The sequence below is a fragment of the Phalacrocorax carbo genome, chromosome 2, assembly GCF_963921805.1.
Source record: "Phalacrocorax carbo chromosome 2, bPhaCar2.1, whole genome shotgun sequence".
In the NCBI taxonomy this organism is placed as follows: domain Eukaryota; kingdom Metazoa; phylum Chordata; class Aves; order Suliformes; family Phalacrocoracidae; genus Phalacrocorax; species Phalacrocorax carbo.
In genome coordinates, this window is record NC_087514.1 from 132,327,483 (window position 1) to 132,352,965 (window position 25,483).

At 39.7% G+C, this 25,483-nt stretch overlaps 1 protein-coding gene across 1 annotated transcript in view; it reads right to left on the reverse strand.

Moving 5' to 3' along the window:
- STK31 (serine/threonine kinase 31) overlaps positions 1-25,483 on the reverse strand; it is a 42,227-nt gene that overhangs the window by 16,307 nt on the left and 437 nt on the right. Inside the window, exons 3-12 of the mRNA XM_064444424.1 lie at positions 24,077-24,175; positions 23,018-23,092; positions 22,101-22,259; positions 20,052-20,407; positions 18,033-18,198; positions 15,876-15,991; positions 14,898-15,057; positions 9,109-9,231; positions 3,257-3,436; positions 615-734 (exon numbers count right to left, since the gene is read on the reverse strand). Coding sequence (XP_064300494.1) covers positions 615-734; positions 3,257-3,436; positions 9,109-9,231; positions 14,898-15,057; positions 15,876-15,991; positions 18,033-18,198; positions 20,052-20,407; positions 22,101-22,259; positions 23,018-23,092; positions 24,077-24,175 — 1,554 coding nt within the window. The remainder of the gene's footprint in view (positions 1-614; positions 735-3,256; positions 3,437-9,108; positions 9,232-14,897; positions 15,058-15,875; positions 15,992-18,032; positions 18,199-20,051; positions 20,408-22,100; positions 22,260-23,017; positions 23,093-24,076; positions 24,176-25,483) is intronic.

The window sequence follows — 25,483 nt, forward strand, 5'->3', positions numbered from 1 at the left end:
ATTGCAGATACAATGCAAGTACCTCAGTCAAAGAATTAGCAAAAGAGAATAGAGGAAATGCTTATCAGAAAAGGTAAATAACTGGGGAAAAGGCTCACACAAGCATAGAAGACGACTACCAGTAAGGCAAGAAAACTCAAGAAAACTCGTCCCATGCAAAATTAAAGTGATGAAAACCTATTCATCCCTTAAGACTGGAAACAGTAAATTTATCCATACACATTCACCCAGGGAGGCAATCCCATTATTTTAAACAGAAACTTACTTTTCATCACCTGTTTTCAATACAAGCACCAAAACTTAGTACAGCTCAGAGAAAGTTTCTCTGCACATAGAGAGGGTAGAACCAGTGTTCCCAGTATTTTTTAGTTAAGCCAGTCATACATACATCTAAGTTCCTGTAACCCAAAGCTGTCTGTTCCCTGGAAAACACATTCTCTTCTCTCTGGGGAGCAACTTGAGTGACTTTATCACATTTCCACAAAAAAAAAAAAAAAGATGCTGCCTTGCAGTGAATAATCTCATCTGACACATTTAAAAAACCTTTAAACTGAAATAAAAAGATTTATAAAATGCATAGAAGTCATGACACAGTAGGCATGATTAGAACTTACATTTAAGTCAGTATCCAGTTCTTCACAAATGGCCAACTCTACCTTTTTGAGAATTTCATCCGCATTGCCAGCCACTTCCTCTAAATCTGAACATGCTTCTGCTGACATCAGGTCAAAACACTACAAAGCGGGGGGGGGGGGATATCAGCCTTGGAATTGACAGTAGATTAGCAAGCAGACAGCAAAAACAAGCAACAAATGCAAAGTTATAGAACTACTGGAAATCTAATCAGGACTTGTGTCAGATCTTACCTTTAACTGCCTCAGACTTGACCGTTACAATGATTTCTAGAACTAATAGAGTTAAGATTCACCAGGCAAGAAGGAAGTTGATCTGGTTTTATTCTCCTAATCTCATTTTGATTTTTACCAAAAATTAAACAGTAAAAGAATTTCAATCCTTCTCCTACTGATTTTTCTGCCAAAAACCAACATGTGTGTTGCCCACACAGTGATATACAAGATGCTCAATATGGCAGTTTCACTATCAAGTGGGCTTTTCATTCCTATACTGTACTACCTGACATAAAGACTCATCTGGGATCTATTTCAGTTTATCAAGTGTGAAATAAGGTTAAAGATTTCACCAAGAAACCCCAAGCACTTTCATAGAAGTTGGAAATAACCTAGCTTCAAGATATAAGATACAGAAGGTGCCAGAGGACAATCTGTAGAGATCAGCTTATAATTACATGGAATGTTCTTATCAGCAAAGTTTTGTTACATCTGCAGAAGAAGAGATATTACACTGGCAACCAGAACTAAAATGAAATATGGTCCTGTATTTAACATGCATGATACACAGTCATAATAGAAACCTGCAAACTCTACATCCTTCATTTACTTATCAGTCATGTGTATTCCACTAAAGATTGTGAAAATATTTTATTGCCTTAACCTTAAAGGAACTAAAAATAAAAACTTTAACAGTGCAAGTTCAAACAGTATGTTACTGCCCGAAGTCCGGAGCTGCATACTGGAAAGAAGCCATCCAGCACCTGAAAGTTTCCTTGTCTGTCATTGACCCTTTTGCTATTGTAGATTCTGGTCTATGCTACACAAGATTAATGTGCATTCAGAAAGAGAGGACAAGGAGTATCTCTTTAAAATAAGGGGAAGGGGAACATTTCGAAGAAATACTTGCTTTACATGATTGCTCACACTTTTTTTAGAAAAGGAGCTAGAAGTTAAATTGCAACAGAATAATTGCATATCAAAAGATGAAATTATTAAGATGGATAAATGAAAATTTCATCCTGGGTCTACCTACCAGTGCTTTACCAACCTATGCCAAAAGTATGTATATTTCCTGTGTCTCTAAACTGTTTGCAGGAAAGTTCAGATTTGAAACAGGTAAATCAAAGTCCATCATTACACTAACAAACTTTAGTCACTTTCATATATGCAGAATAGCACTCTAAATTGCATCCAGCGATCACAGAAACCCACCTGCAGGTTTGTTTGCCCCTTCTAATAACTGACATGATTATAAACATCTGCAAGTAATTATATTCATTAACTGCACATGACATGCACCAAGTCTACACTGCTGCTGAACAGCATTTATTGTCAGGTCAAGGAACACTTATTCTTAACAGCATCTGGCCACAGTAAATGCTCTGAGTACAATGAAATGCAAGGGCAGAAAACCTATTCACTATGAAAGGGCACGACCCTTGTGGATTATGTACAATTCACATGGACAGAAAGGTTATGCTGACACAAACTGAGAACATTTACACACGAGTGCAACAAGAAGGGAATGAAGGAAGCTGGGCCTGCAGGAATGGAGGGAGAGTAGCTTACAGCCTTCCCAGAAGATTAAGAATCCTAAACTGAGCAAGGACATAGATAGTAACCACAAAGACAGGAAAGCCACAAAGCTACCTCCCTACTTTGCAGTTTCTTTACAAGCAGAACTCAGTGGATGGTAGCCTACTTCCACCATCCAACTCCTTTTAAGATAAATAACACACACAACTTCAATGCTCCAAACCTACAACTCAGACAGAGACACACAGCACCAGAATGGTATTCCAGAAAATATTGCAGGACATGCAAATAGAAGTGGACAATTCATTTGCATAAATTCTCCACACTCAGCATTTCAATGAGGAAAAAAATTGTATTATATATTTGTCTGCAACTAGATCATATTTATCTGTATCTAGATCATGTCAAGTCAGACCAGCTTCTTATTTGCAGTGATCTTTCATCCCCTCTTTCAGCAGCATTTATCAACTAAAACGTTTTAAAATCTGAAGCCGTTCTATCCAAAGGCCACTTGAAAGGATTAATTAAAGCATTTCAGTCACACAATGAACAGACAGAGCACACCCATACAAAAGTTACACTTGCATAGAAGTACTGATCTTTATACAAAGGATGTCCCTTCAATAAGAAAGCATAAACTCTGGCTCACCACAAAGGTACACTAAGAATAAAGGTAAATTAACACTCCATTCCTCAACGCATTACCTTTCCCTCTGTATCGAGGCACTGTCATTGAGTGCCGCTGTCATATGCACAATCTCGCTGCCATAGGTAGTTGACCCTACTAATGCCTACTCCTCACAAGCTTGGTTAGACAGTGTCATACTTCATCTTTTTCACCAACAGGAAAGAATGACTATTCACCTTACCTTTAAGATGCCACTGAACCAGCCAGCAAGAATTTGCAGAGCTGCATCCGTTTCATTTCTGACAGAAATTAATTTCTTCATTTTAGCACTCTTCCACTTAAAGAACTCTAGAAATACCTCCTCAGAGTGACCTGTTTCAGAACCTTGACCATACACCTTCTCCAGAGAAGCAGACAGTTCCTGTGCATCAAGTGAATCAAACAGAAACAGATTTGCAAACCAGAAGAATTTTGTGACAGTATAGTACCTATAAAAATCAAGACATTTAACACAGAGAAAGTTAGCACTACCTGCTGGCATAAAATTATTTCTACTATAAAGGCCTCTTTCTATATCCAGTGAAGTATATTTTATAGTCCACTTTCCTCTCAGATCTAGTGGCAGTATGTCTACCAGAAACTGCAATACAGAAAAGGATCACACAGAGATCAGGGAGTCTGATTTCTCCCTTCAAAACATGGAAGGAAAAGAGACCACAAAAAGCTTAACTGCTCATAAGAAGTTGTTTGTATTCTAGTTTCTTCTTCCCTATGGACTAAACTTTGAAGTCATACTCATCAGGATAAAGAACAAAATGGGGTTCATTTTATAATGCTCCTCACAGAATTGCTCAAATTCAGAAAACAAAGTGAACTTGTACTAAGAAACAAGGTGAGTGGCCAGACACCCAAGGAATGCTTCTGGACTGATCCCTCCCTTCAAAAGTCACTAGTCAAATCTCTTCTGATGCACCTTTGTTGTCAGACTGGTTCCTAGATGGAACAGCAATTTCCTATGTGTCTGACGCATGAAGGCCTCTGAAATGAGTTTTACAGTCTGGGAACTTCTATTTCCATCTAAAAGCCAAGTATTCTGCAAATATATGAAGCACGGTATTCTGCAAATATATGAAGTCTTTTTGACTTGTATTGGAAAACAAACTGAAATTCTACCTGTAAGGGAAAGGCATCAATGCTAAAGCCCAGGGCAAACAGAAATCACTTTTAAACAAAGGGCAGTCTGTCAAATGACCTGAAGAACAAGCGGGGTCAGGGGGGAATGTATGAGCCAATTACCAGTGGAGACAACATCCTGACAGAAAGCAGCCTTCCTCGCACCTGGGTGGAAAGTCCCATGTTGAAAAATACTTAAGAGCTACACTGGTGTTTGCAGGCAATTTGCTGTAGTTTGAAAGAGGAAATTCTCCCTCAACAGTGGGATTTGACTGAATAAACCTGTGCTTGTGTAATAAATAGCATCCCTCAGCTTTCAAAATCCATCATTTTACCTATCCACATCATTCCCAACAAGATGACTAAAGAAACCCTGAGAAAGGCTGCTGACAGTTTGCTTATATATAGCATTTCACTTTTTTTCTCTTCTCAGATCCCAGATCATTTGAGTTAAATATCACACACCTTCCCAAACAACATCTAGGTCATGTAGATGAAGAAAACCACCAAAACACCTCTCCTCTTGAGGGAGGTTTTCATTTTTGCATCCCTTCAGACTCAACAGCCTATACTATGGAAAAAGCAATATGACAGAACTTGAAGTCACTTGTCAGGACCCTTTCAGACACTGGAAACATAGAGGTCATATAAGCAACCAAATATAACCTGAAGTGAAACAGATTGCCTGACACTACCACCACAGGCCAGAACATGGCGGCAGTGAACTCCCTGTGCTGAGGGCTGCAGGTACTGTGGAAATGAGAAAGTGAACTTGACCAATTTTGTAGACCTACATATGATGATGCCACAGCCAGGCCCCAGCTCCACAGACACAGTACAGCAGAAGTTCAAACTGGGGCCAAAAGCACAAGAATTTCCTCATGTAACAACTAACTAAAGACAGTGACCACAAAAAAAACTCAGAAGAAAACAAAAAACCCACCATGACCACACACACAACCCAAAAAAAAACCCAAACAAAAAAAAAAATCACACCACCAAACAGTATCTTAAGAAATTCTAAGACTGATTTTAAAATAATAATTACTATAATGAACAGCACTCATTTAGTACAACAGATTATTTAAAACTGCAATTGCCAACTGAGCCGGGTCACATGAGCTTTGTACAAATATGCTTCTCTATAAGCAAATACAAAAAGTAGGTTGTGCTAAATTTACCGAAGCTATTTAAAACACTCAAGTGCACAACATATTTTTCTCACATTCTTTTTTGAAAAGCTGGATTTTAAAATACCAGGATACACATGGACAGAAAATGGCATAGCAAGGGAGAAGCCAGGTTCAAATGGAACAGTCTGAAGGAGGAAGAAAAAAAAAAAATCAGCCCATTTAACAGCAGCCAAAAGTGGGTAATAGAATCGAGAAAAGTACTCAGCAACCGTTTCATATCCAACCTCTCATCCTGTTTACAGAAATAGCAGCACTAGCTACATCAGAGGAGCATCTGCATGCATTCCATCAGACTGTCCTCAAGGAAAGAATCCAGTAAGTTACATCCTATTTCGACCCATTTATTTTTCATACTATAAACATACTTCCCTAAAACATTAGCAGCTTCACCGGCATATGGATACAGAAACAGGCTCCAGAAGAATAACAAGTTACCATATGAAGATGGCTCAGTGGCCTACATGCACTTGTCCCAGTCACAATCTCTAAGCACTGTAACTCAAAGGGAGCAAAGAACAAGCTACTAAATGCTATGCATGGGGCAGAGGAAACAAGCTGTCCTGGTTTCAGGTGGGATAAAGTTAATTTTCTTCCTAGTAGCTGCTATAGTGTTGTGTTTTGGATTTAGCATGAGAATAACATTGGTAACACACAAACTGATATTTTAGTCATTGCTAGGTAGTGTTTACACTACATCAAGGCCTTTTCAGCTTCCCATGCCCTGCCATGTACACAGGAAGCTGGGAGGGGGCACATCCAGGACAGCTGACCCCAACTGGCCAAAGGGGTATTGCATACCATATGACAATGTCATGCTCCCTGTATAAACCAGGGGCAGTTGGCTGGGGGACAGCAATCGCTGCTCAGGGACAGACTGGGCATCAGTCAGTGGGTGGTGAGCGGTTACATCACTTGTTTTTTCCTGGGTTTTGTTCCTATCTCTCTCGTTGCTTTCCTTTTCATTACCATTTATTATTATTATTTTATTTCAATTATTAAACTGTTCCTATCCCAACCAATGAGTTTTCTTACTTTTGCTCTTCAGATTCTCTCCCCCATCCCACTGGGTTGGGAAGGCGAGTGAGCAGCTGTGTGGTGCTTGGTTGCTGACTGGGGCTAAACCACAGCACATGCTTACAGACAGCTAATACACAACAGCTGACAACTGCTCAGATGATACCCTAGCTTGCTTTAGAGTAACTTAGGTGTATGCCCACACTCTCAGCCTTCCTCTTTCATAATGCAGCATTATCCTTGAAAAGCATGGAGCTCACCAACTGTTTATTTCAGTCCTGGCCAGTTGGAGCCAGCTGTGGCTGAAGACGAATTTTTCTATAGTTCAGGCCAACAACAGCTCACTGGAAGGTATAAAACACAAGACAGAAGAGATATGTGATGCAGAAGAGAGGGTTGCAATATACAGCCTCAGTGAGAGGGGCATTAGCTCCCACACTCCTGTTCTTCTGAGACATTGGAAAACTACTTGTTTCTCCAGGACAGCACAGGGTGACCTCTTCAACACTATAAAATTGCAACCAAGATTCTCACTGATATTTGGCAAAAACTTATTTCCATTTCCTTACTTGGGAAAAGTATTTCGATCTTCTTCAAGGCAATCCTAACTATAAATACAGGCTACGTGGAGAATGGATTGAAAGCAGCCCTAAGGAGAAGGAATTGGGGATGTTGGTTGATGAGAAGCTCAGCATGACCCAGCAATGTGCACTTGCAGCCCACAAGGCCAACCGTATCCCGGGCTGCATCAAAAGAAGTGTGACCAGCAGGTCAAGGGAGGTGATTCTGCCCCTCTACTCCACTCTGGTGAGACCCCACCTGGAGTACTTTATTCAGCACTGGGGCCCCCAACATAAGAAGGACACAGACCTGTTGGAGCAAGTTCAGAGAAGGGCCACAAAAATGATCACAGGGCTGGAGCACCTCTCCTGTGAAGGCAGGCTAAGAGAGTTGGGGTCGTTCATCCTGGAGAAGAGAAGGCTCCAGGGAGACCTTATAGCAGCCTTCCAGTATCTGAAGGGTGCCTACAAGAAAGCTGGAGAGGGACTTTTTACAAGGGCATGTAGTGACAGCACAAGGGCTAATGGCTTTAAACTGAAAGAGAGTAGATTTAAATTAGCTATAAGGAAGAAATTCTTCACTCTGAGGGTGGTGAGGCACTGGAACAGGTTGCCCAGAGAAGTTGTGGGTACCCCATCCCTGGAAGTGTTCATGGCCAGGTTGGATGGGGCTTTGAGTAATCTGGTCTAGTGGAAGGTGTCCCTGTCCATGGCAGGGGGGTTGGAAGCAGATGATCTTTAAGGTCCCTTCCAACCCAAATCATTTTATGATTCTATCATTTTAGCTCCTAACACAAGAGAGGACCATCAACACAGTTAAGCTAAAGCCCAAAATTCACTTAACAGCATTCCAGCACCCCTTCAAATATTTTCAAAAAAACTTAGAATTTCACTGCGGTACAGCTATCTAGAAGATGCTTAATGCCTACCACCTAGTGGATTAGCACAGCATAATCTTTAAACCAACACCAGAAAAAAAACCAAAACACCCCACCCTGAAAAAAAACCAAACAAACAAACAAAAAAAAAAACCCAAACCAAACCAACTGCAAAAGAGAAAAGCCCCACACAACACCACAACTTTCCTCTGGCTGAAGGAGCAGGATCCGCACAGGGCCTCCAATGACAGAAATGCTACCCATCGAATATCTTTTCTAATTAGACACCAATAGCTGTATCAGACTAGAAATAAAAAATAAGTGTATCAAAACATTTTTTGAATGGCATTGAAAAATAATTCAACTAGAAACTGAGTAAGTAATTCCACGAAAATTTGAATGCTTCAGTTTATTATTGCTGCTCCAACATTATACAAACTTATGTGCAGCCTGTAGTCTTGGTGATTTTTCATAAGAACCCAATCTCATACACATGTGGTCTAATACATCTCTGGAATTTGTACAGGCAAGATGTCAAACTACTGCCAACCTTTTTCCCCTCTCCATACATACCTACACAGTCAAAATAAAAGCAAGTAATATTTCTAGTAACAAAGGCCTGAAAGACTAGCTTGGTAATATTTCTATTGGTAAAGTCCTCTTCAAAAGTTCTTACTGCCTCTACAGAGCTTATTTCCCTGTCTGCTTCCCTCACTTTCTGTTGTTGGTTTGGCTGGGAGGGACAGAGGTTTTTGGCATAAACAGGTGCTTCTGTAGTGTTTAACTCTCACCTTAAGAGAAAAAAAAAAAGGCACTTTAAATATTTTACACTTCGCTACACTAGTCCATCCTACACAGCCATCTTAACAGAAAGGGCTAGGAAAGCGTATAATCCAACCACAAAACCCACTGCCAAAATTTGCAAGATAACTTTTTAATTGTAGGTTCTCTCATTAACATCTGCCTTCTACTAAATATTCCATGCTTTGTGAAGTCTATTAGTCATCAAACACAGTACCATAAAAGAAAAGCTATTGCTCAAATCCAGCATCTAGATAACAATTTCCCTCCAGAAACAATGCATCTAGGAGACCAGGATCACAAGTAACACTGAGAACTACAGCTATCAGATGTACAACTTACCTCAGAAGTGTTACCTAAAGCTTCATCTGCTGCTGCCAAGGTCTCCAACTACAAAACGTTTAACATTTAAGAAACACTGTCCACAGGCTCTCAGTGTTTCAGAATCAAGACTGGCAAAAGCAACCTCCTTACCTGCAACGTTCTTGAGCGCTCAGAGAGAGGCAAGTGATCCACTTCCAAAATTAATTCTTCCGCTGCTGAATACAAGTTCTGCTGCACCTCATCTCTCTTGCTGATCAATGCATCCGTTTCATCCTATGCAGAAGGAAAAGCAAGTCAGCAACTCGCACCCAGGTACCACATACACAACATGTTAAGTGATACAAAAAAAGCATTCATCCCTGCAGAGTATGAAGAGTACAATACATGCCTATCTAGGAATGAGTGAGAAGGCAAATTTTGTTTTTAACCTCTACTCCTATGACATGACCACCATGCACAAATACAGCATCCTTTTACAGTGTAAAAATATGACTATATTATCAGACCACTAAAGAAACAGTTTCTGCATGCTGTTGGTAACAGTGGGAGTCCTAACTGGCACTGCAAACTTAAAATGTCCTAGTTGCCCTGCAATTTTTTATTGTATTACAGAAATTATAATGTGGATTTTCCACACTTCTGTACATGCCAAGTTCCATCCACAAAGTCAGATGCAAAAGATTTCTTTCCAGAGAAGAGTACTCCAGAATAAAAAAAAATCCTTTTACTAACTTTTTCCTTGTCTTCTAGCAGGAAGGAGAGGTGACCTGTAAACTCCCTTCTGATTATCTGCAGGAAGATCATTAAACTACAGATAATTTTCTAGAAATGAAAAAAAGTTTCCTTTGGATGACTGACAGGATTAGTTCTGCTAATGAGAGAGGAACCGCACATTCATATCGGACAAGGTACTTAACAGACTTACCAGAACCAAACCTTTCAAAAACGGATGAAGCAAGTTACGCAGAAACATGTTTGCAGTGTTCTTTTCACAGCGATTTAACCCAAAATGCCCAGAGAAATATGAATATGTATATGAACACGGAAGACCAAACTACTGCTTTACAGACCTGCTGTAAAGATTTGCTATTCCCTTCTACATCCATCTCCAAAAATAAAAAGTAAGTAAAATTACTCAAGTAGCTATTACACACTGTCCTGACACACATTCCCTTCCCCACCCGGGGAAAAAACAATCTTGGGAAGTCTAGTGTGGAAGGCAATTAGTAAAGAAACAGGAAACACAAGAGCTAACCATGGTAACTAATACCAGTTTCACATGGGGCCAAAGAACAGTCAAATGAACACCTACTGACAAGCAATACATAATATATCTGTAATACACAAATGTATACAAAGACACAGGTTCTCAGAGTTTTTACATTTTGTGTATCCAGTGAAAGCTTAGAAGTTGACTTAATCAGGAGTTTGTAAGTATCCACAGATGACAGACTAGAAGCCGTTTGTCTGTAACGGACAAGGACAGAATGGGATCCAACGGTTGGAAATTGAAAGACAGACAAACTCCAAGTAAAACTAAAACCCCAAGTTGCAGCATACACTGCTTTAAAACTTAGATTAGCAATTGAACAGATGTAATTCACCTAGACATTAGAGGGCTGAATAATAAAAATCAGCTGATCAAGGGGTCAGCACTACTACCTTCCTAATTGGACACAGGATTTACATCAAATTCTATGATTAGTTTTGAACTTTTTTTTTAAGCATTTCCACTCCAGAAGAACCATCTTTGTTATTTTCATACACACCATACCCCAGTACTACTTCAGTTCACTGATTATCTTCTTATGTTTCCAAGACATAGGTTACATAAATACCTTATTAAGAACAAATGCTCCAGTTGCTCATCTTCATTTTTGGGACTGTATCCAGGCGAGACCCGGTTAAACCAGCACAAACCAAGAAATCATAGACAATGAAAACTAAAATAATACCATTTAATCTGCACTCAAACTTTATTGGGTTTACTTAGGCCTGTGATATTTGTTTAAGATGCATCAGGTTTCCCCCAAACAAAGCAAGATGTTCACTCCCAAGAGCTTACAAACAGGGCTTGTGACAGTAAGAGAGGGCATCAGCACCCCAGGGAGGTTAAAGGAAAAGCGCATTGCTTAGCCAACTGAATAGCAAGATTAAACTTTGTAAAACCAATTTTGACAGCTAAGTGGCCAGATTAAGCAAACAGAGTTAAACAGCCTACTATAGTTTAATAGCCAGCCATTTCATCCGTTTGGGCTTCCTCCACACACATGTACCTCATTTTAACTGAGGAAGAACCAAAAGTTAGTGACATCAACATCCTCAGCTTCACTGTCAAAAATATTTGTTAGCCTATCTAGTCAGTATAATTTAAGTAGGGATGTCAGCCAGAGTAACAAGTGCACCCTTTTACTGTGTGCACCCTGGACATTTCTTGTATTTGAAAATACAGTAGCCAAGGTTCTGTGGTATGTTACAGCACATGAAACAGATCTTTAAAAACCAAAATGATTCTCAGAAAAAAAAAAAGTCACTACACTGCATATTAAAACAGGACATTTGTCGTACCATAGCTCTAGCATGATGCAACCAAAACCCTTTTTTTACACCCTTCATTTACCAAAGTCTTCAAAATACTTAAGACAAGTTCCACAAGATCCTTGAGGTGTCCTGCTTCCAGCTGCTACCAATTCATCTTGAAAACTAAATTAATTCTTCAGGGAGCTCTACATTTCCACACACATTCCCACTTGCATACCTTTTGCAGCACTCAGGGATACCCAACATCTAGCAGAACTCACATCTTTATTTTTCCCCATTTAAAATACCAGTGACACTACCGTGACAAACTTCCCCTCTTCAGATAGCAAGAATTCTTTTTTTTTCAGTGCCATGCTCTTGAAAAGTCCTAAAGTTTCAAGCCACCATTCATTTACACCTTAGCTTAGGCAACCAGGAACAATGTCAGAATGGGGGTGGACGGGGGGAACCAGAGGGGCACTGTTGATTTCTGAACAAAACTAGTTTTTAGGCCATGTGCGGGGCCACACCTTGTCAACACAAAACAGGCGGCCACACAAACACATGAGCAGCTACAGAAGCAGCAGAGTGCTGTAAGTTCATTTCAGCAGTATTTCAAATATTTTGGCAGTGTAATTCACTATAACACATCATGCAGACATGACTTTGCTGTTAGCCATTCACAACTGAAACAGATAACAATGTCCAGACTGTCTAACATATTCCAACAAATCAGGCCATCAGAAAAGCCTCAAGCACTCTTCAGGAATTAAACCTCTTTTCATTATGTTTCTCATGGAAGAATGCTGCTTGCTGGCATTCGCAACTGTGGAATAATTGCTGGAGGCAACTTAGAAATTAAACTTATGTTTTTAGAGAAGGTACAGCGTGGAAGAAGCTTTCAGGGTAGACTACAGCTGACATGCGAGAAATCCGTTCCACAGAAGTTCCCTAGGCCTGTAACCTTAGATGCCAGCAATGCCAGGAGAACTTGCAGTACTGACTCTACGAGGTATTGTCCAGAGGGTGGAGCGGTGTAGAGGCACCGTGGCCAGGCGCTGTGATAAATGGGAACTCAAGGTACCATAGAGCTGGTACGCTGCACATTTGCCACCCTGAGCCAACTGCCTGTCATGCTTTTGACAAAATGCAGTCTTTTGGTGAACTTTGCTCATTATAATATCATTATAATACCAAACCACACCTCCATCCCAAAAGCTACCCGCCTCTAAAGTGCAACCACCCCTCACTGGGCATGTGCTTTGAATTTTTCTAGTCTACACCTTTAAAAGCAAAGCGAGGAAATTTTATACCAATTATAACAAAGGTGTGTATGACTAGAGTCACTCAAACTCCACCTGACAGGTAAAAAAATAGTATAAAATAGTTTAAGAGAAAGAGGGTGTTAGGGAAGATACCATCATGTACAACTCTGACTTCTGGGGCCAGTCAACAGGCTGAGCCTCTCTTCCCCACAACTGGGAGGCCTTTGAGTAAGAACTTGAACACTTGGTTATACCAAGTGTTTCCCCAGGAAAACTTAGAAGCCTCTACATAGAGTCACTTCAAGTCTCCAATGCATTAGAGTCACTTCATATTTGTTTAACACACTTGTAGCCCAGCAGTGTTACTCATTTTCTTGGTATTTATGTGTGCCTTGTAATCAGCAAATTTATCACTGGTAATCCAAAGAACCTGTGTATCAGTTGCTTTAATAAATCATACTATTCATTAATATAGCCACGATAGTTCTCATTGAACATGACCAGCCTTAAAACATTAAATTGGGCATCTGCCAAATTAGTTACTAACAACAAATACTCTGATGGGTTGTTACATCTACAATCCTTAGAAAATAACCTGTTGACCAAGGCCAAGACTAAGACTGGACTTAGCCGCACCTAGACTCCTCTTGGAGAAGGAGTTTAGAAAGCAAGGGGGTCCTGTCTGAACCTCATGACTCAATGGGAGGGTGTCCCCCTAGCCACTCCTCAGACTCCTACTATTAATGCAACAGCAACTCAAAAAAAAAAAAATCCCTGAAAAACAACCCCCACATGCTGCCACCTGACTGACAACAAAGTACCCATCTCCTCTATTGAATAAACACTTTGAGACTCCCCAGTCACACCACAGTGTCTCCATCTGTCCTAACTCTTGTCCACATTAAGAGTTTTCTTTCTTGCTATCCCAAGCCCAACTGAGTCAAAGCAAAACTGGACAAGGGACGTGAAAACAAGTTATAAGATGGCTTTGCTTTACTTGCCTGCCGATGTTCAACAAGGCTTACGGACCTGCTTGAGGTCAACCATCCCATGTAATCTCCAGAAAATTGCAACTGCTACTATTTCACATGGGATTAGGAATTCACCCACAGAAAGCTTGTGCAAGTGAATCCCTAAGCAGCCTTGGCTCCTGTGTACCTCACAGTCTAGCTTTCTTCTACACATTGCTCCCCTACACAAGATGCGACACTAAAATGTCAACTGCTTATTACTGCCTATCTTAATGCTGTCAAGTTTAAATATTTGACTTTCTTTTGTTTACTAAAATCTATTTCTTTTCACCTAGCAATCAAATGTATGCCGTGCCATAGATGTTTTAATACCTTTCCCTGCACAAGCAACAACAGAATTCAGTGGGGTTCACCTCAAGGTTCATTATTTTCTAGTCCATTTCACAAGCTGTTAAATTCAGTGTAATACAGCCATACTGCTTAATCAGGCAGGCTTAAAATGTTTTAGGTTATACTTGAAAACAGTCAGAACACATTTGCTGTCATTCTCCCCGACACACAACTACCACCCCTCCCCTGCCTTACCACAACGCCTGCCACAGACCAGGGAACCTTCCCGTTCCCAAAAGCAGCATCGCTGCACATGAGAGAGAGTACATAACCATCCTTATCAACACAGCCACGTCTACGTACCCAGGCAGACTTTTTCAGATCTGTGGTTGCAGAGAAGTTGCACTAGATGGCAGCTTTCCTCTATACAAGTCTACCTTCCTATACAACATCATTTGCATACTGCTCTCCCTACGCCTCCCCATACAAGGGATGCATGTATTAAGCAGTGGCATGCTGCTTTAACAAAAGGTTTTAAAGACAGATACTGCAGCTGCACAGCTGAAGCAGTTTCTAACTATTACAGAACAGAAACCTTTTAGCTACAGTGTTCTGATTTCCTTATACTTCTTTACAAAATCAAGAGTGTCAAAAAGTCTAGGTTTAACACAAAAAAATAACACTGCACAAATAATGTCAGTTGTGGCAAAGGTAGCAAAGCCTCTGATGTTACCTAGCAAAGGACAGATGTTTCTGTGCTGTGCTCATGCTGCCCAGCTACACTTATAAGGCTAAAATAACCTGTCCATAGCTGTTGAATTATAGCTCGAGAAAAAAAATAATTCCAGCCTACCACATTTCTGCATAACTGAATCCTCTCTTGAGCCAAGTCATACTCTGTCCAAATCTTCTGCAATTTTTCCAAGGAACACGGAACAGTGAGACATCCTTCTGTAACTATTTTTATGGCTTGTGAGAGCTGCTCCCCAAAACGACTGTTCTTATTTGTGTGCCTAAGTTGTAAGGAGGAAACAATATTTTATCAGGATTTTTTTTCCAGAACTTAAGCAGTTTAAAAATTAATGCTATTCAGACCCTTTGAACATACAAATTTTGAGATAGCACCTGCCATGTTAACAACCTAGTTTCTTTCAAAAGGCAGCAGCAGCAATTGGTCTCATTCAGCTATTACATCTTTTTTTGAGGAAGAACCACCAAGAATACATTCACTTTACCTCAGCATTGACAAGGCTATACATGGAAGTCCTCTCCTGCTTTTCATTTCCCTTTTGTCCTATTTCTTCCCTATATTTTTTTAACTCGTTTTCCACAAACAAACACACCAATATATCTATTCCTTCTTAAAGGAGCCAACAGTCATTTCTATTTCAAGTCTTCTTCCCACTGCAGTTTTGTCCCTTCTTTTAAAACGAGAAGGGCAATTTACAATACCCTGTCACAGCAATACAGATACCCAAGGAACTCTGACTACCCAGTTACTTTTAACAACTAGCTGCATTTACTAATCAGCGTCTTGCTTAAAGATGGAATTTAAAGCTCTTCTTGCAATAGCTACAGTAAAGGAACAGAAGTGAACCAAAGTCATCTGATAAACATTGAGAAGAAGCAGGCAATGCAAATTCCGATGCAAGCTTCCAAAAAGCTCAGGTTTCAGCCTTGCTTTTGGGAAATACTCCCCTCTGCTTACAGCACTACATTTTTCTTAGAAAACTAACATAAAAGAACTTTTGGGAAACAAAAAAGTATGCATGACTTCAAGAGGTAAACAGGGCAATGATAAATAAGACTATTTTAGAGAAAAAATACATACCTTACTTCTTTCAATGTCTTCACCTTAGCAGCCAAACTTCTAATTTTCGTTCCAATGTAAGTACGTAGAGTTTCCTCACAAATTTCAGCAGTCTTCCTGGATGCTTCCTTCTCTTTCTGAATTATTTATCATTTTTGGAGCAGTGTTTCAACAAAGAGAGTTATAAATAGATCAACAGTCACAACAGCCTGCCAGGGTTACTAACATGCAGACTGTAATTTAGACTTTTGAAAACTAGAGATAAACACACACATGCACGCGCACATGCACACACAGAGTTGCCCCTCTTCAAAACACTAACAAAATGCCTAGGAAGACATATAAACCAATGAGAAAAATTTTATTTTCTTTAATAGCTTCTTAAAGGTTGATGGTTCATTTCCTTCCTCTCATTTCAGTAATGATGCGTTCAAGTGTAATTCTTCAATTACTCCCCATTTGTTAACAAGTTTTCAGACAACATGGAATTTTTTCTTCCTTGCTAAAAAATTCCTACCCATTTGTTCGGGAAATCAAGTCCAGGACCTCATTAAACTCCTTACTCTTGTCACTATTGCACCCCAAAATGGTGCAGCAAAACAAGAACTCTCACTGTACATACAACTTCCTACAAGGAGTATTCTTAAAGACAAAATAAGAAATATTCTTGACCCAAAAAAAGCCCACACACCACATCAGGCTATATTCCTCAAGGGGCAACCTAAATTTAAAAGCTCTTGCTCTCATACCACAAAGATGCTTTTATAAACTCCACTATAGGTAACAAAACACAGACTTTTAAAGTTGTTAGCCTTTCAGACTTGGTAAATATTATATAAAAAAAAAAAAAAAACAAAACCCACAAACCAAAACCACCAAACAAAAAAACAAACATAGAAGGATTTAAATAGTTATGTATTTGCAGACAAGCATCCAAAGTCTCATGACTGCAGGGTGTTTTTTTTAAGTACTCCTCAAAGCCACCACCACGCATCACCCTTCTAGAACAAATCATTGCCTACCGTAGTGTTTTTAGCAGGCAGCAAATATTTTCTTAGTTAGAAGAATACCCACAACCTTTTCTTTTAAAGCAGTTTACTTGCATTCAACACAAATGAGTAACTAATTTGCAGAAAACAGTTTTTAAAAAAAAAAAAAAAAAATCACACTATAGGTAAGAAATGCTTCGAAGAATTCCTTGCATTCAAGTATTTTTTCTTAGCTGCAGACATGTATTCTGCTGCTTCTTAATTTAGTTGTGCACTTCTGTGCAAAACATCGTATCTTCAGTTGATGGAGAATCTCTGCAATGACAGGTTAGTATATGTAGAAACACAAGTGTTCTAGGTAGAGGTAACTCAGTAGCAAAGCTGGTTATGAGTAGTTTTATTCCTCAAGAAAGAAAAAGGAAACAGCTTTGTGCATGTTCAGGTTTGGGGATGCCAAAGGGATTCACACAATAGCAGATTTTCCTTTCGTATCTGTAGAGGTAAGAGTGTAAGAGTTTGCACAACATTCTTCTGAATTCATGCAAATGTAACATCCTTTCACACAATCTCTTCTTAGTACTGCTGTTTATCACACTTAAAACCATTCACAGCATTTTTAAGCCTATCAGTAACTATTACTAAGTACTGTGCTTCTCAGACAGTGCTAGGAACTTCCCCTGCAAAGAAACATAAGCATCTTTTCTATTAAGCAGCAATTAAGGAAATAATTATTTTTATCCAGTTCTAAAATTCCACAGCTGCTACAACTCTAGGATGCTTAGGAATTTTCAGCACAACAAACAGAAAGCTGTTTTTCCCTCCAGAGTGAGTGAAAAAAAGGCAAGGATTACATCCTTATATACAACACATGTTTTCCATCACAAAGTACAAAACTCCACGTTGAAGCTAAACGCCTACATCCAAACCAGCTGCTGCATCAAGCGTGGTGGCAAGCCAGTATGTACACCAAGGGGAGCTGGGGTCCAGCCTGGACTGCAAGATGCAGGCTCACACACATTGACAGCATCTCCCTGCACCACGGCAAGACAAGTCTTCACTCAACCAGTTTAATCCTTCCGTATGCCAAACGGCAGCATTACCGGACCACAGTATGATGAAACCTTAAGGCAGAAGCATTGTCAGAAACACTCAACGAAAAGAGAAGCATCCTCTCTGCATTTCCACATACCTGAAGTTCACGTTTCAGCTGTTGAACCTTCAGTTCTAGTTCCTTCTGCCTTTGGAAGAGATCTACATTCTCCCTTCTGACAACTTCGTCTTTGGACAGCCTCTGATCTGGTCTTATTTGTGCCACGGTAGTGTCTGGCACTGAGGTAGAAGCTAGCATTTTTTCCCTTTTAAAAAATAATTACAAGTAATTAATTAAAAAAAAAACACTATAGAAGACTATAGACTACAGAAGCAACTACACAACCATGCTTTACTTCTTCAGAATTTGTATCCTCTCCACGCCAGCCTGTAAAGACTGTTACATAACACTGAGAGGAAAAAAACAATACATCTTTGAAGACAACCTGTTATATGTTTTCACAGTCACTAACTGGAAAGTCTTTCCCATCCAAAAAACATCTTACAATACCACACTGCAGATTCAGAAAAGTCAAGGTCCATTGTAATACAAGTCTTCTATCTCCTAAACAAGCCAAAGCACTTAAGGTCAGTGGTTTGGATCTATACCCTAAAAGTTATTTTTGTAACGAAGACGACTGATGTGAAGCGATCTGTCTCAGAGTACTGTGACAGTACAGTACAGTACCAGTGTCCACTAGACACCGCATCAGCTTCATCCTCCCCTGCACGGCTTTGGTTACACCCTAGCTTCTCTCTTTCTCAATTTCCTCTGCAGGCATACCACCCCAAAAATGCCTGCAACGTGCAAAAAGTTAGAGGACACCAGAACATACATCAATGGAATAGAGAATCTGCTGGCTACTCAGGCCAGTCAGGATAGCTCTGTACACAGAAGTGTCTCCACGCTGCATGCCACAAAAAAAAAAGATTTAAAAGGGCTATTTATTTTTAAAAATCAGATTCAGACCCTATCTGTAATTCCGAAAACAGGGCAGATCAGAGTATCAAAACAATTCAGGATGAGGCACTTTACTATAAATGGAGACTTTTTTGAAGAGCACCTCACTTCATATTAGTATTTGTTAACAGCATAGACTTGCCTAAACAATCTAATTGTAAAACAGATTTGGATACCGTACTTGTCTGTGGAAGGGTGTGCCCTCAGGTGACTCGTTCAAATGTTCAAGAAGCTAAATTATGGAACATTAGAAAATTCTAAACAAGTGTTTTTGGAGAACATCACTTCTTACACCATCTCAACTTTCTGAATGCCAAGTACCATCTTTCCCACCCACAAACATTCTTCTCAGCAGCCTGTTGCCATGGCAATCCTAGCAACTGTAGGAAAAAATTCTTTAAAAAAAGGTTTCTGACAACAACTGTAACTGCCAACTTAGCACCACCTCTTGTCAATGTAATTACAAGTTGCAGAGACGCTGTTATCCCCTAAAGCTTACTTCAAACTGTGATCGCTGGCTTTATGTTTTGTAAGCACACATTGTTACATTCCTACACAAACAAGTCACCAAAACATGTTTGTCCTGCTAGGTAAGTGTACTTTTACATTCCACATTTGTGTCCCGTGAGTCTTTAATACAGGTAAATAAGTCGGGGATAGCTAAAAAAAGTCTCAAGGACAAGCCTATGGCAATTACAGATGCTAAAATATCATTGCATTGCCTATCACTGCAAAACCTGCTAAAGGCCTAATGTCCTCCAACCTTCGGTTTCATCTAAGCTTTCTGGTATCTTCTCTGCTTACTAGCTGCTATGGCTTCCTTCTTTTTCAAAATCTGTTCTTGAACATAAGAACAATCTGTCTCTGGAAATCAAATGAGGAAGAACAAGCTATCCAACCAGCAACATCACCAGCAAACAGTTGTCTACAGATTAATGCCCTAATTCCCACCACCACAGCGCGCACACGCGCGCACACAGACTCATACATACTTCGCTTCCATTGAGCACCAGTATTACTTGATGCTGGAAGGACAGAAATTGAATTCTGTATTTTAGATATTCGCTTCCCCTTCCATTTTCTCATATACCCACATCCCAGCAAGTAAGCTAATCAGATCACTCATACAAAGTTTTCTATGACACCCCATTGCCTTACTTTGGGGCAAACGTACGGCTTGCAGTAAAATTCTGATTCTTTACGCTGGCAGCTACTTGGTCAAAGCGCCCTTTTGGGATGCTGTACGTCGCATGATCAGACCTATTTAACCACAGTGGAACTGAAACTTTTATCTTCCGATGCTGATTTTGCATGACATCTATTTTTCTCTCTTCCACATCTTTAGTGTTAACTGGAGCTGTGCACTTTTCAGCAAGCCCAGCCTTGACCACCTCTTCTCCAATATCTATATTTTCATATTCTGCCTGGGCGATAATGGTACCATCTTCGTGCTTGGCTTTGTGACGTATTTTTATTTCCTTTTCAAAAACCAGGCTGCTCAAGAACTTCTTCCCCTGTAAAATAAAATTACAAGTTGCATACCGGACACTGAATAATTTTATCTGATATCAGCCATGTTTCTTCTAAGAAAAAGAGGACATGTTCAAGACCAAAACCCAAAGAGCTGCTCAGGTAAAGCTTATGTTTAATACATTTACTCTGAAACAATGCTGTATCTGTACAACTACAGCTGCAGCTGATCTAATCACCGTCAATGCCACACTGGACTTCAACACCAAGAGTTTTCTCTCAATGTTCAGCTTTGAAGAATTCAGTATCATTTAAGTGACAGAACTCCAAAGTCCCATCAACTCTCAATAGAGGTTGTCAAGCAGGTTATCCAAGTCTTTTAGAGGATATTAGGCTAACTATTTAACAGTGTTATACAAAATAAAATGAGAAGATATTTTAATTATTACATTAACAACCTTTCAGTAAGCAGTCCAGAAGTTTAAACAGAACATACACATAATTATTCATTTGTTGCTATCCTCCTCATGGAAATCTACCTCACTGAAACTACTCATTTAGCTGCCAGAATTGGCAGCTACCAGTTTCATCAGTAACATCAAAGAAAAACAGCTTTGAAAGACTGGGGAATGCACTCAAAACCCTTACAAGGCATCTGGGAGAAAGTTCTCTCTTATTAACAGGGGTTTTTTTTTTTGTCCCACCACTTCCAAGAACAAGCTGGGTTTGCTGAAAATTAATAATGGAAGGGGTGGGAGCAGGAAAGCTACACAGAGCGAGCAAATAAAGCTTTATCTCAAGCAACAAGAACTGGTTTAAAAAAAAGAAACAAAAAAAAAAGGCCAAAAGACGAGACAACACACAAACAAAACAAAACCCCAGGGAACTGAGAACAGAGATTTTCACCTGTCTTAAGTCATCACACTAAGCAATGTCAACAGGACCACAGGGACAAGACCATACACAAGGGCTCTCAGGATCTCCTCTAAATGATAGAGGAATACGACAAGGCAAGCAGGGCAACCACTTCCTGCTGCCTCCTTGGGCAGCTGCTGCTCCCAGGCCACCAGTTGGCAAAGCACAGGCAGTGCCAGTGACAAGCCCTGAAGAAGTGTGCCATCAAGACTGTAAGTGGTGTCCTGGAAAGTGAAACTGCCACTAGTAAAACTCAACCAATGGTCACCAGTGCCATTCAGGAGGGCCCAAAGCTTCTACCAGTCCTGTTGGCATCAGCTCCTGAGCCTTTCATGTTCATTGCTGGCGAGAGATGACCTACTACCACTCACATTCACCTGCCGTTCCCTCTCCTGACCAAAAGTTTGTACAGTACCCAGGCACATGGCATTCAAGCAGCTCACAGACATAAGTGAATTTATCACAGGTTCGGTGACCAAGGGGAGTATTTTCTCCTCTGAAGGGAAAGAAACAGAGGTCCTTTGTTTCCTCAGTGTCAGAAAGAACTCGGGTCAGTCAGAAATAGACCTGAGGCTCTGAAGATGGCAAAAGCGTACTCTAAAAATCACCTCCCAGCACAACCTGAATTGTTTTTGACAAAACCATTTTAGTCTCTAGAGTATGTTCTGATCTGTTGCCCTGAAGACAGTCCTCCCCAGCATGCCCTGCCTTCACAGTTAAACACCCAGCTCTCAGAAGAGTCCTCCTGGTGACACTGTGCTGATATTTGGCAGCATCTGCTAGAGATCCCGTCATCTGAATGCTTCAAAATCTGTTACTCACCTGGTCAAACATGTTTAAGTTCTGATCATTTGGTATCTGCAGCCCCCAGAGTCTGTACTTCTTGGCTACACTCGGACATTGCAAGTTTGGTGGAATTTCAACTATGTCTGATCTATTCAGAACCTCAGAATTTCCATAGTCGATGTACAATACCTGACACTGCAACAATAATATAAAATATAAATCAGCATAGGTTACATAAACTTCCTACAGAAATATGCACTGACAACTACTAGAATATAAGCATTTTAACACAAGTGCACGTTGCAGAGATCGGAATCTTATGTACTAAGACATCCTTCAGAGGGAGGAACTGAGTCAGAGAAATCTCTTATGCTGGCACCTGTCTAAAAGCTTAGGAATAAAACTTGAAGTAACAAAACAGATCTTTGCTGGCAAGTTTTTTTTTTTCCTCTAAGGGCTACAATTAAGAAGCAGAAGTCTTCCTTCAATAGACAGATATGCAACCTAATGTTTCCATGCCAGCCAGCATGTCTAGAAAATATCATTTTAAATGGGAACTATTAGCCTTCTGTATCAGTCACCTAATGCTGATTAACAACTCTTTCAGGTCATTTGCATCCGTGCTAACAAGTCACACTAAGGCTGTCATTTTCACCACTCAGAAGTTTTGAGATTAAATTACATTGCTTAATATCAACTACCACTCACGAATCTCTTTAACGAAGAGATACAAACAGCACTTCACAAGTAGGTCATGTTTTGCCAGCCTTTTCATCAGCATTTTTCAAAACTACAGGTCACTTGAATTTGTGTGCCACATGTATATTCACTGTGGGATATTCACTGTGCGTATATTCACACAGCAAGTTTCAAAAGGAGGAGCTGCATTTATTCCTATCATCCTGCATGTAGAACTGATATACAATTAAAGGCTTTACAAAAATGGTTCCTGCCTTTTCATTGTTGATCACTTGCTGCACCATACATCTGTACCAACACCTATCTTCAGAAAAACAGCCACCATAAATCTGGAAATTAGGAAAAAAAGATCAAGAACAGCATTCTGAAAATACAAGCATACTTCAGAATGATAATGCATTACAAATATGATTTTCACATTCTCCTATAATTATCCCAACAGCAGTATGAGAACAAAGTAATGTATTTGATATCCCATCTCTCATAATGATATATGCTAATGCTTAAAAAAAACTTAATCCTCTACTCCAGAAACAATAACTCAAAGAAAATTTTGCAACTAGAAAAACACCAGCGTTTTACACAGCAGAGTCCCATGACTTTTCTGTTAATGTGTTGTTACATTTTATTGACACTGACAACTTAGTAAGCCCAACAAAGGAACAGGCCAGTCACACCACAAAAGTGCTGGGTTTGCTGTTGTTACATTTTCTTCCTTTTCAAGGGGAATGTAGAAGGCCATTTACCTGCACACACAAATGGTTCAGACAAATCATTTTACTTAAACCTTACTTTGCAATAAGCCATCAGTAGGCCACGCACAAAAACAAAAGCTGCCATCACTCTTTGTATGCTTGTCATAAAACTGCTATTAAATATATCATTGTTATCTTATGAGTACTTTGTCCAGCACGCTTAACATTGCACATTTTTGTAAGATCTTCTGTACTTCTGGAGATGAAGCAATGAAACACTTTTTTCTGAAAAAGCACTGCTCTCTTGTTAAAGATAACCCATAATATATGCTGGACAACAAAAGAGAATTCAGCATTCTGTATATTACCTTCTTGTATTATTTCTTGAGTATTAAGAAAACGCCTATGGTTGCATAATTTAACTGAAGCCTGAAGTGCGGAAAGATTTAAAACTGCTCACACAAAATAAGCATTTTCTTTGGGGAAGCCAGCAGTTCTTAAAAAGAACTTAAGAAAATATAACCATAGCATAATCAAAGATCAAGAAAATGGTTGCATAGAATTAAGGCTTTTACATCCAGGTGAAAAACAAACTCCACGTATGCACAACCTACTTACCTTACTAAAATCAGGTTTGCCAAAAACTGCATCAGCCCGAGGACAAGCTTCTGCCAGCGCACAACTTAATTTCAAGAGGTCATTACATCTATTGACATTCTAAGAATTGTAGAGGGAAGGTATAAGTTATTAACTGTCACTTTTAATAGATGCTTGATGGCTTATAACACCCAAAAATTAAATCAAAACAGTTGTGCTGCTGTTGAGACAAGTAATACCCCACCTTAAGCTTTCAACCTTCATGATTTTAGTTGCATTTGTAAGCCTGCTCTCATTTTCTTCCAAAAATTAATGAAACTGATCAGGGGCAGGTAATACACCCTGGAGAAACAGTTTGCAATGAACATTTTTAACAGTTTAATTACCAGCTCAGAAAGCAGTATGCAGATCTTGTGTATCAATTCTTCCTCACAAATTTTAGTATGTATTTGGTGTTCTTTTTCTTTCCCTCCTTAATACAAGGAGACAACAGCTCTGGCATACTCCCTGTGCTCTTTACATGCAAGTCTTGGGTTTTGGTTTGGCTGAGAGAAGGAGCATCTTTTCAGTTACAACCTGGTACCTGAGCCACTGTAAAACTGGGTCAATTCCAGTAATATGACATTTATTAGACAACATTCTGCTCATAATTCAAAGGAAAGGATCCACAGCTCAGAGCAGGAAAGAAAACCCTAGTGCAACTAAACATTTGGTTAACCTGAGAAGTACACTCCTAACTTTTTTACCCTACAATATTTAAAACGTGACTAAGTCTCAGAATGCCAGGGTAAGAATCTAAAGGACAATTACCTATGACTATTACATCTAAAAATTCCCTTTATTGGAAGAAGCCAGTCCATAAACAGAATGAGTATTTGGTCCCCCTCCCCAAATTCCTATTAGGGACATGACAAGCAGCATTACCTCCTCCAACTGGCTCAAAGCTACACAGGTGTTGGTTAACATGCACATACCAGTTAGCCAGCAGACCCTGCATTAATGAAAATACTTTTTTCTGTTTGGGGTTTGTTTTTTTTTTTTTACTTTTTCTCACTCTCCCCGTCCAACACCCTCCTGCCCATCTACACAAAACCTGACAGGACCTAATGTCTTTGAACCATCTCCATGTCAAGCTTCACTGAAATTGCCCCACGTGCTCAGCTGTTAGAAGGGAGGGGATCCACCCCCAGCAAGGCTTCAACTGCCTCCTACAGTATTCTTCAGTCAGCAGCAAATATTCTAACCTAAATTTCTTTTTTTTCTGGCATATGGTCTACCAAATATTCAAGAAAACCCAGCTACAATTCAAATGGATGAATGAACAATTCTTTTTGACATTTCAGAAAAGAATAACTGATTTCAGTTTCAAAGGGCACAATAATACTTGCAATTCTGAAATCTAAAGTTAACTTTTTTTTTCCCCAACAT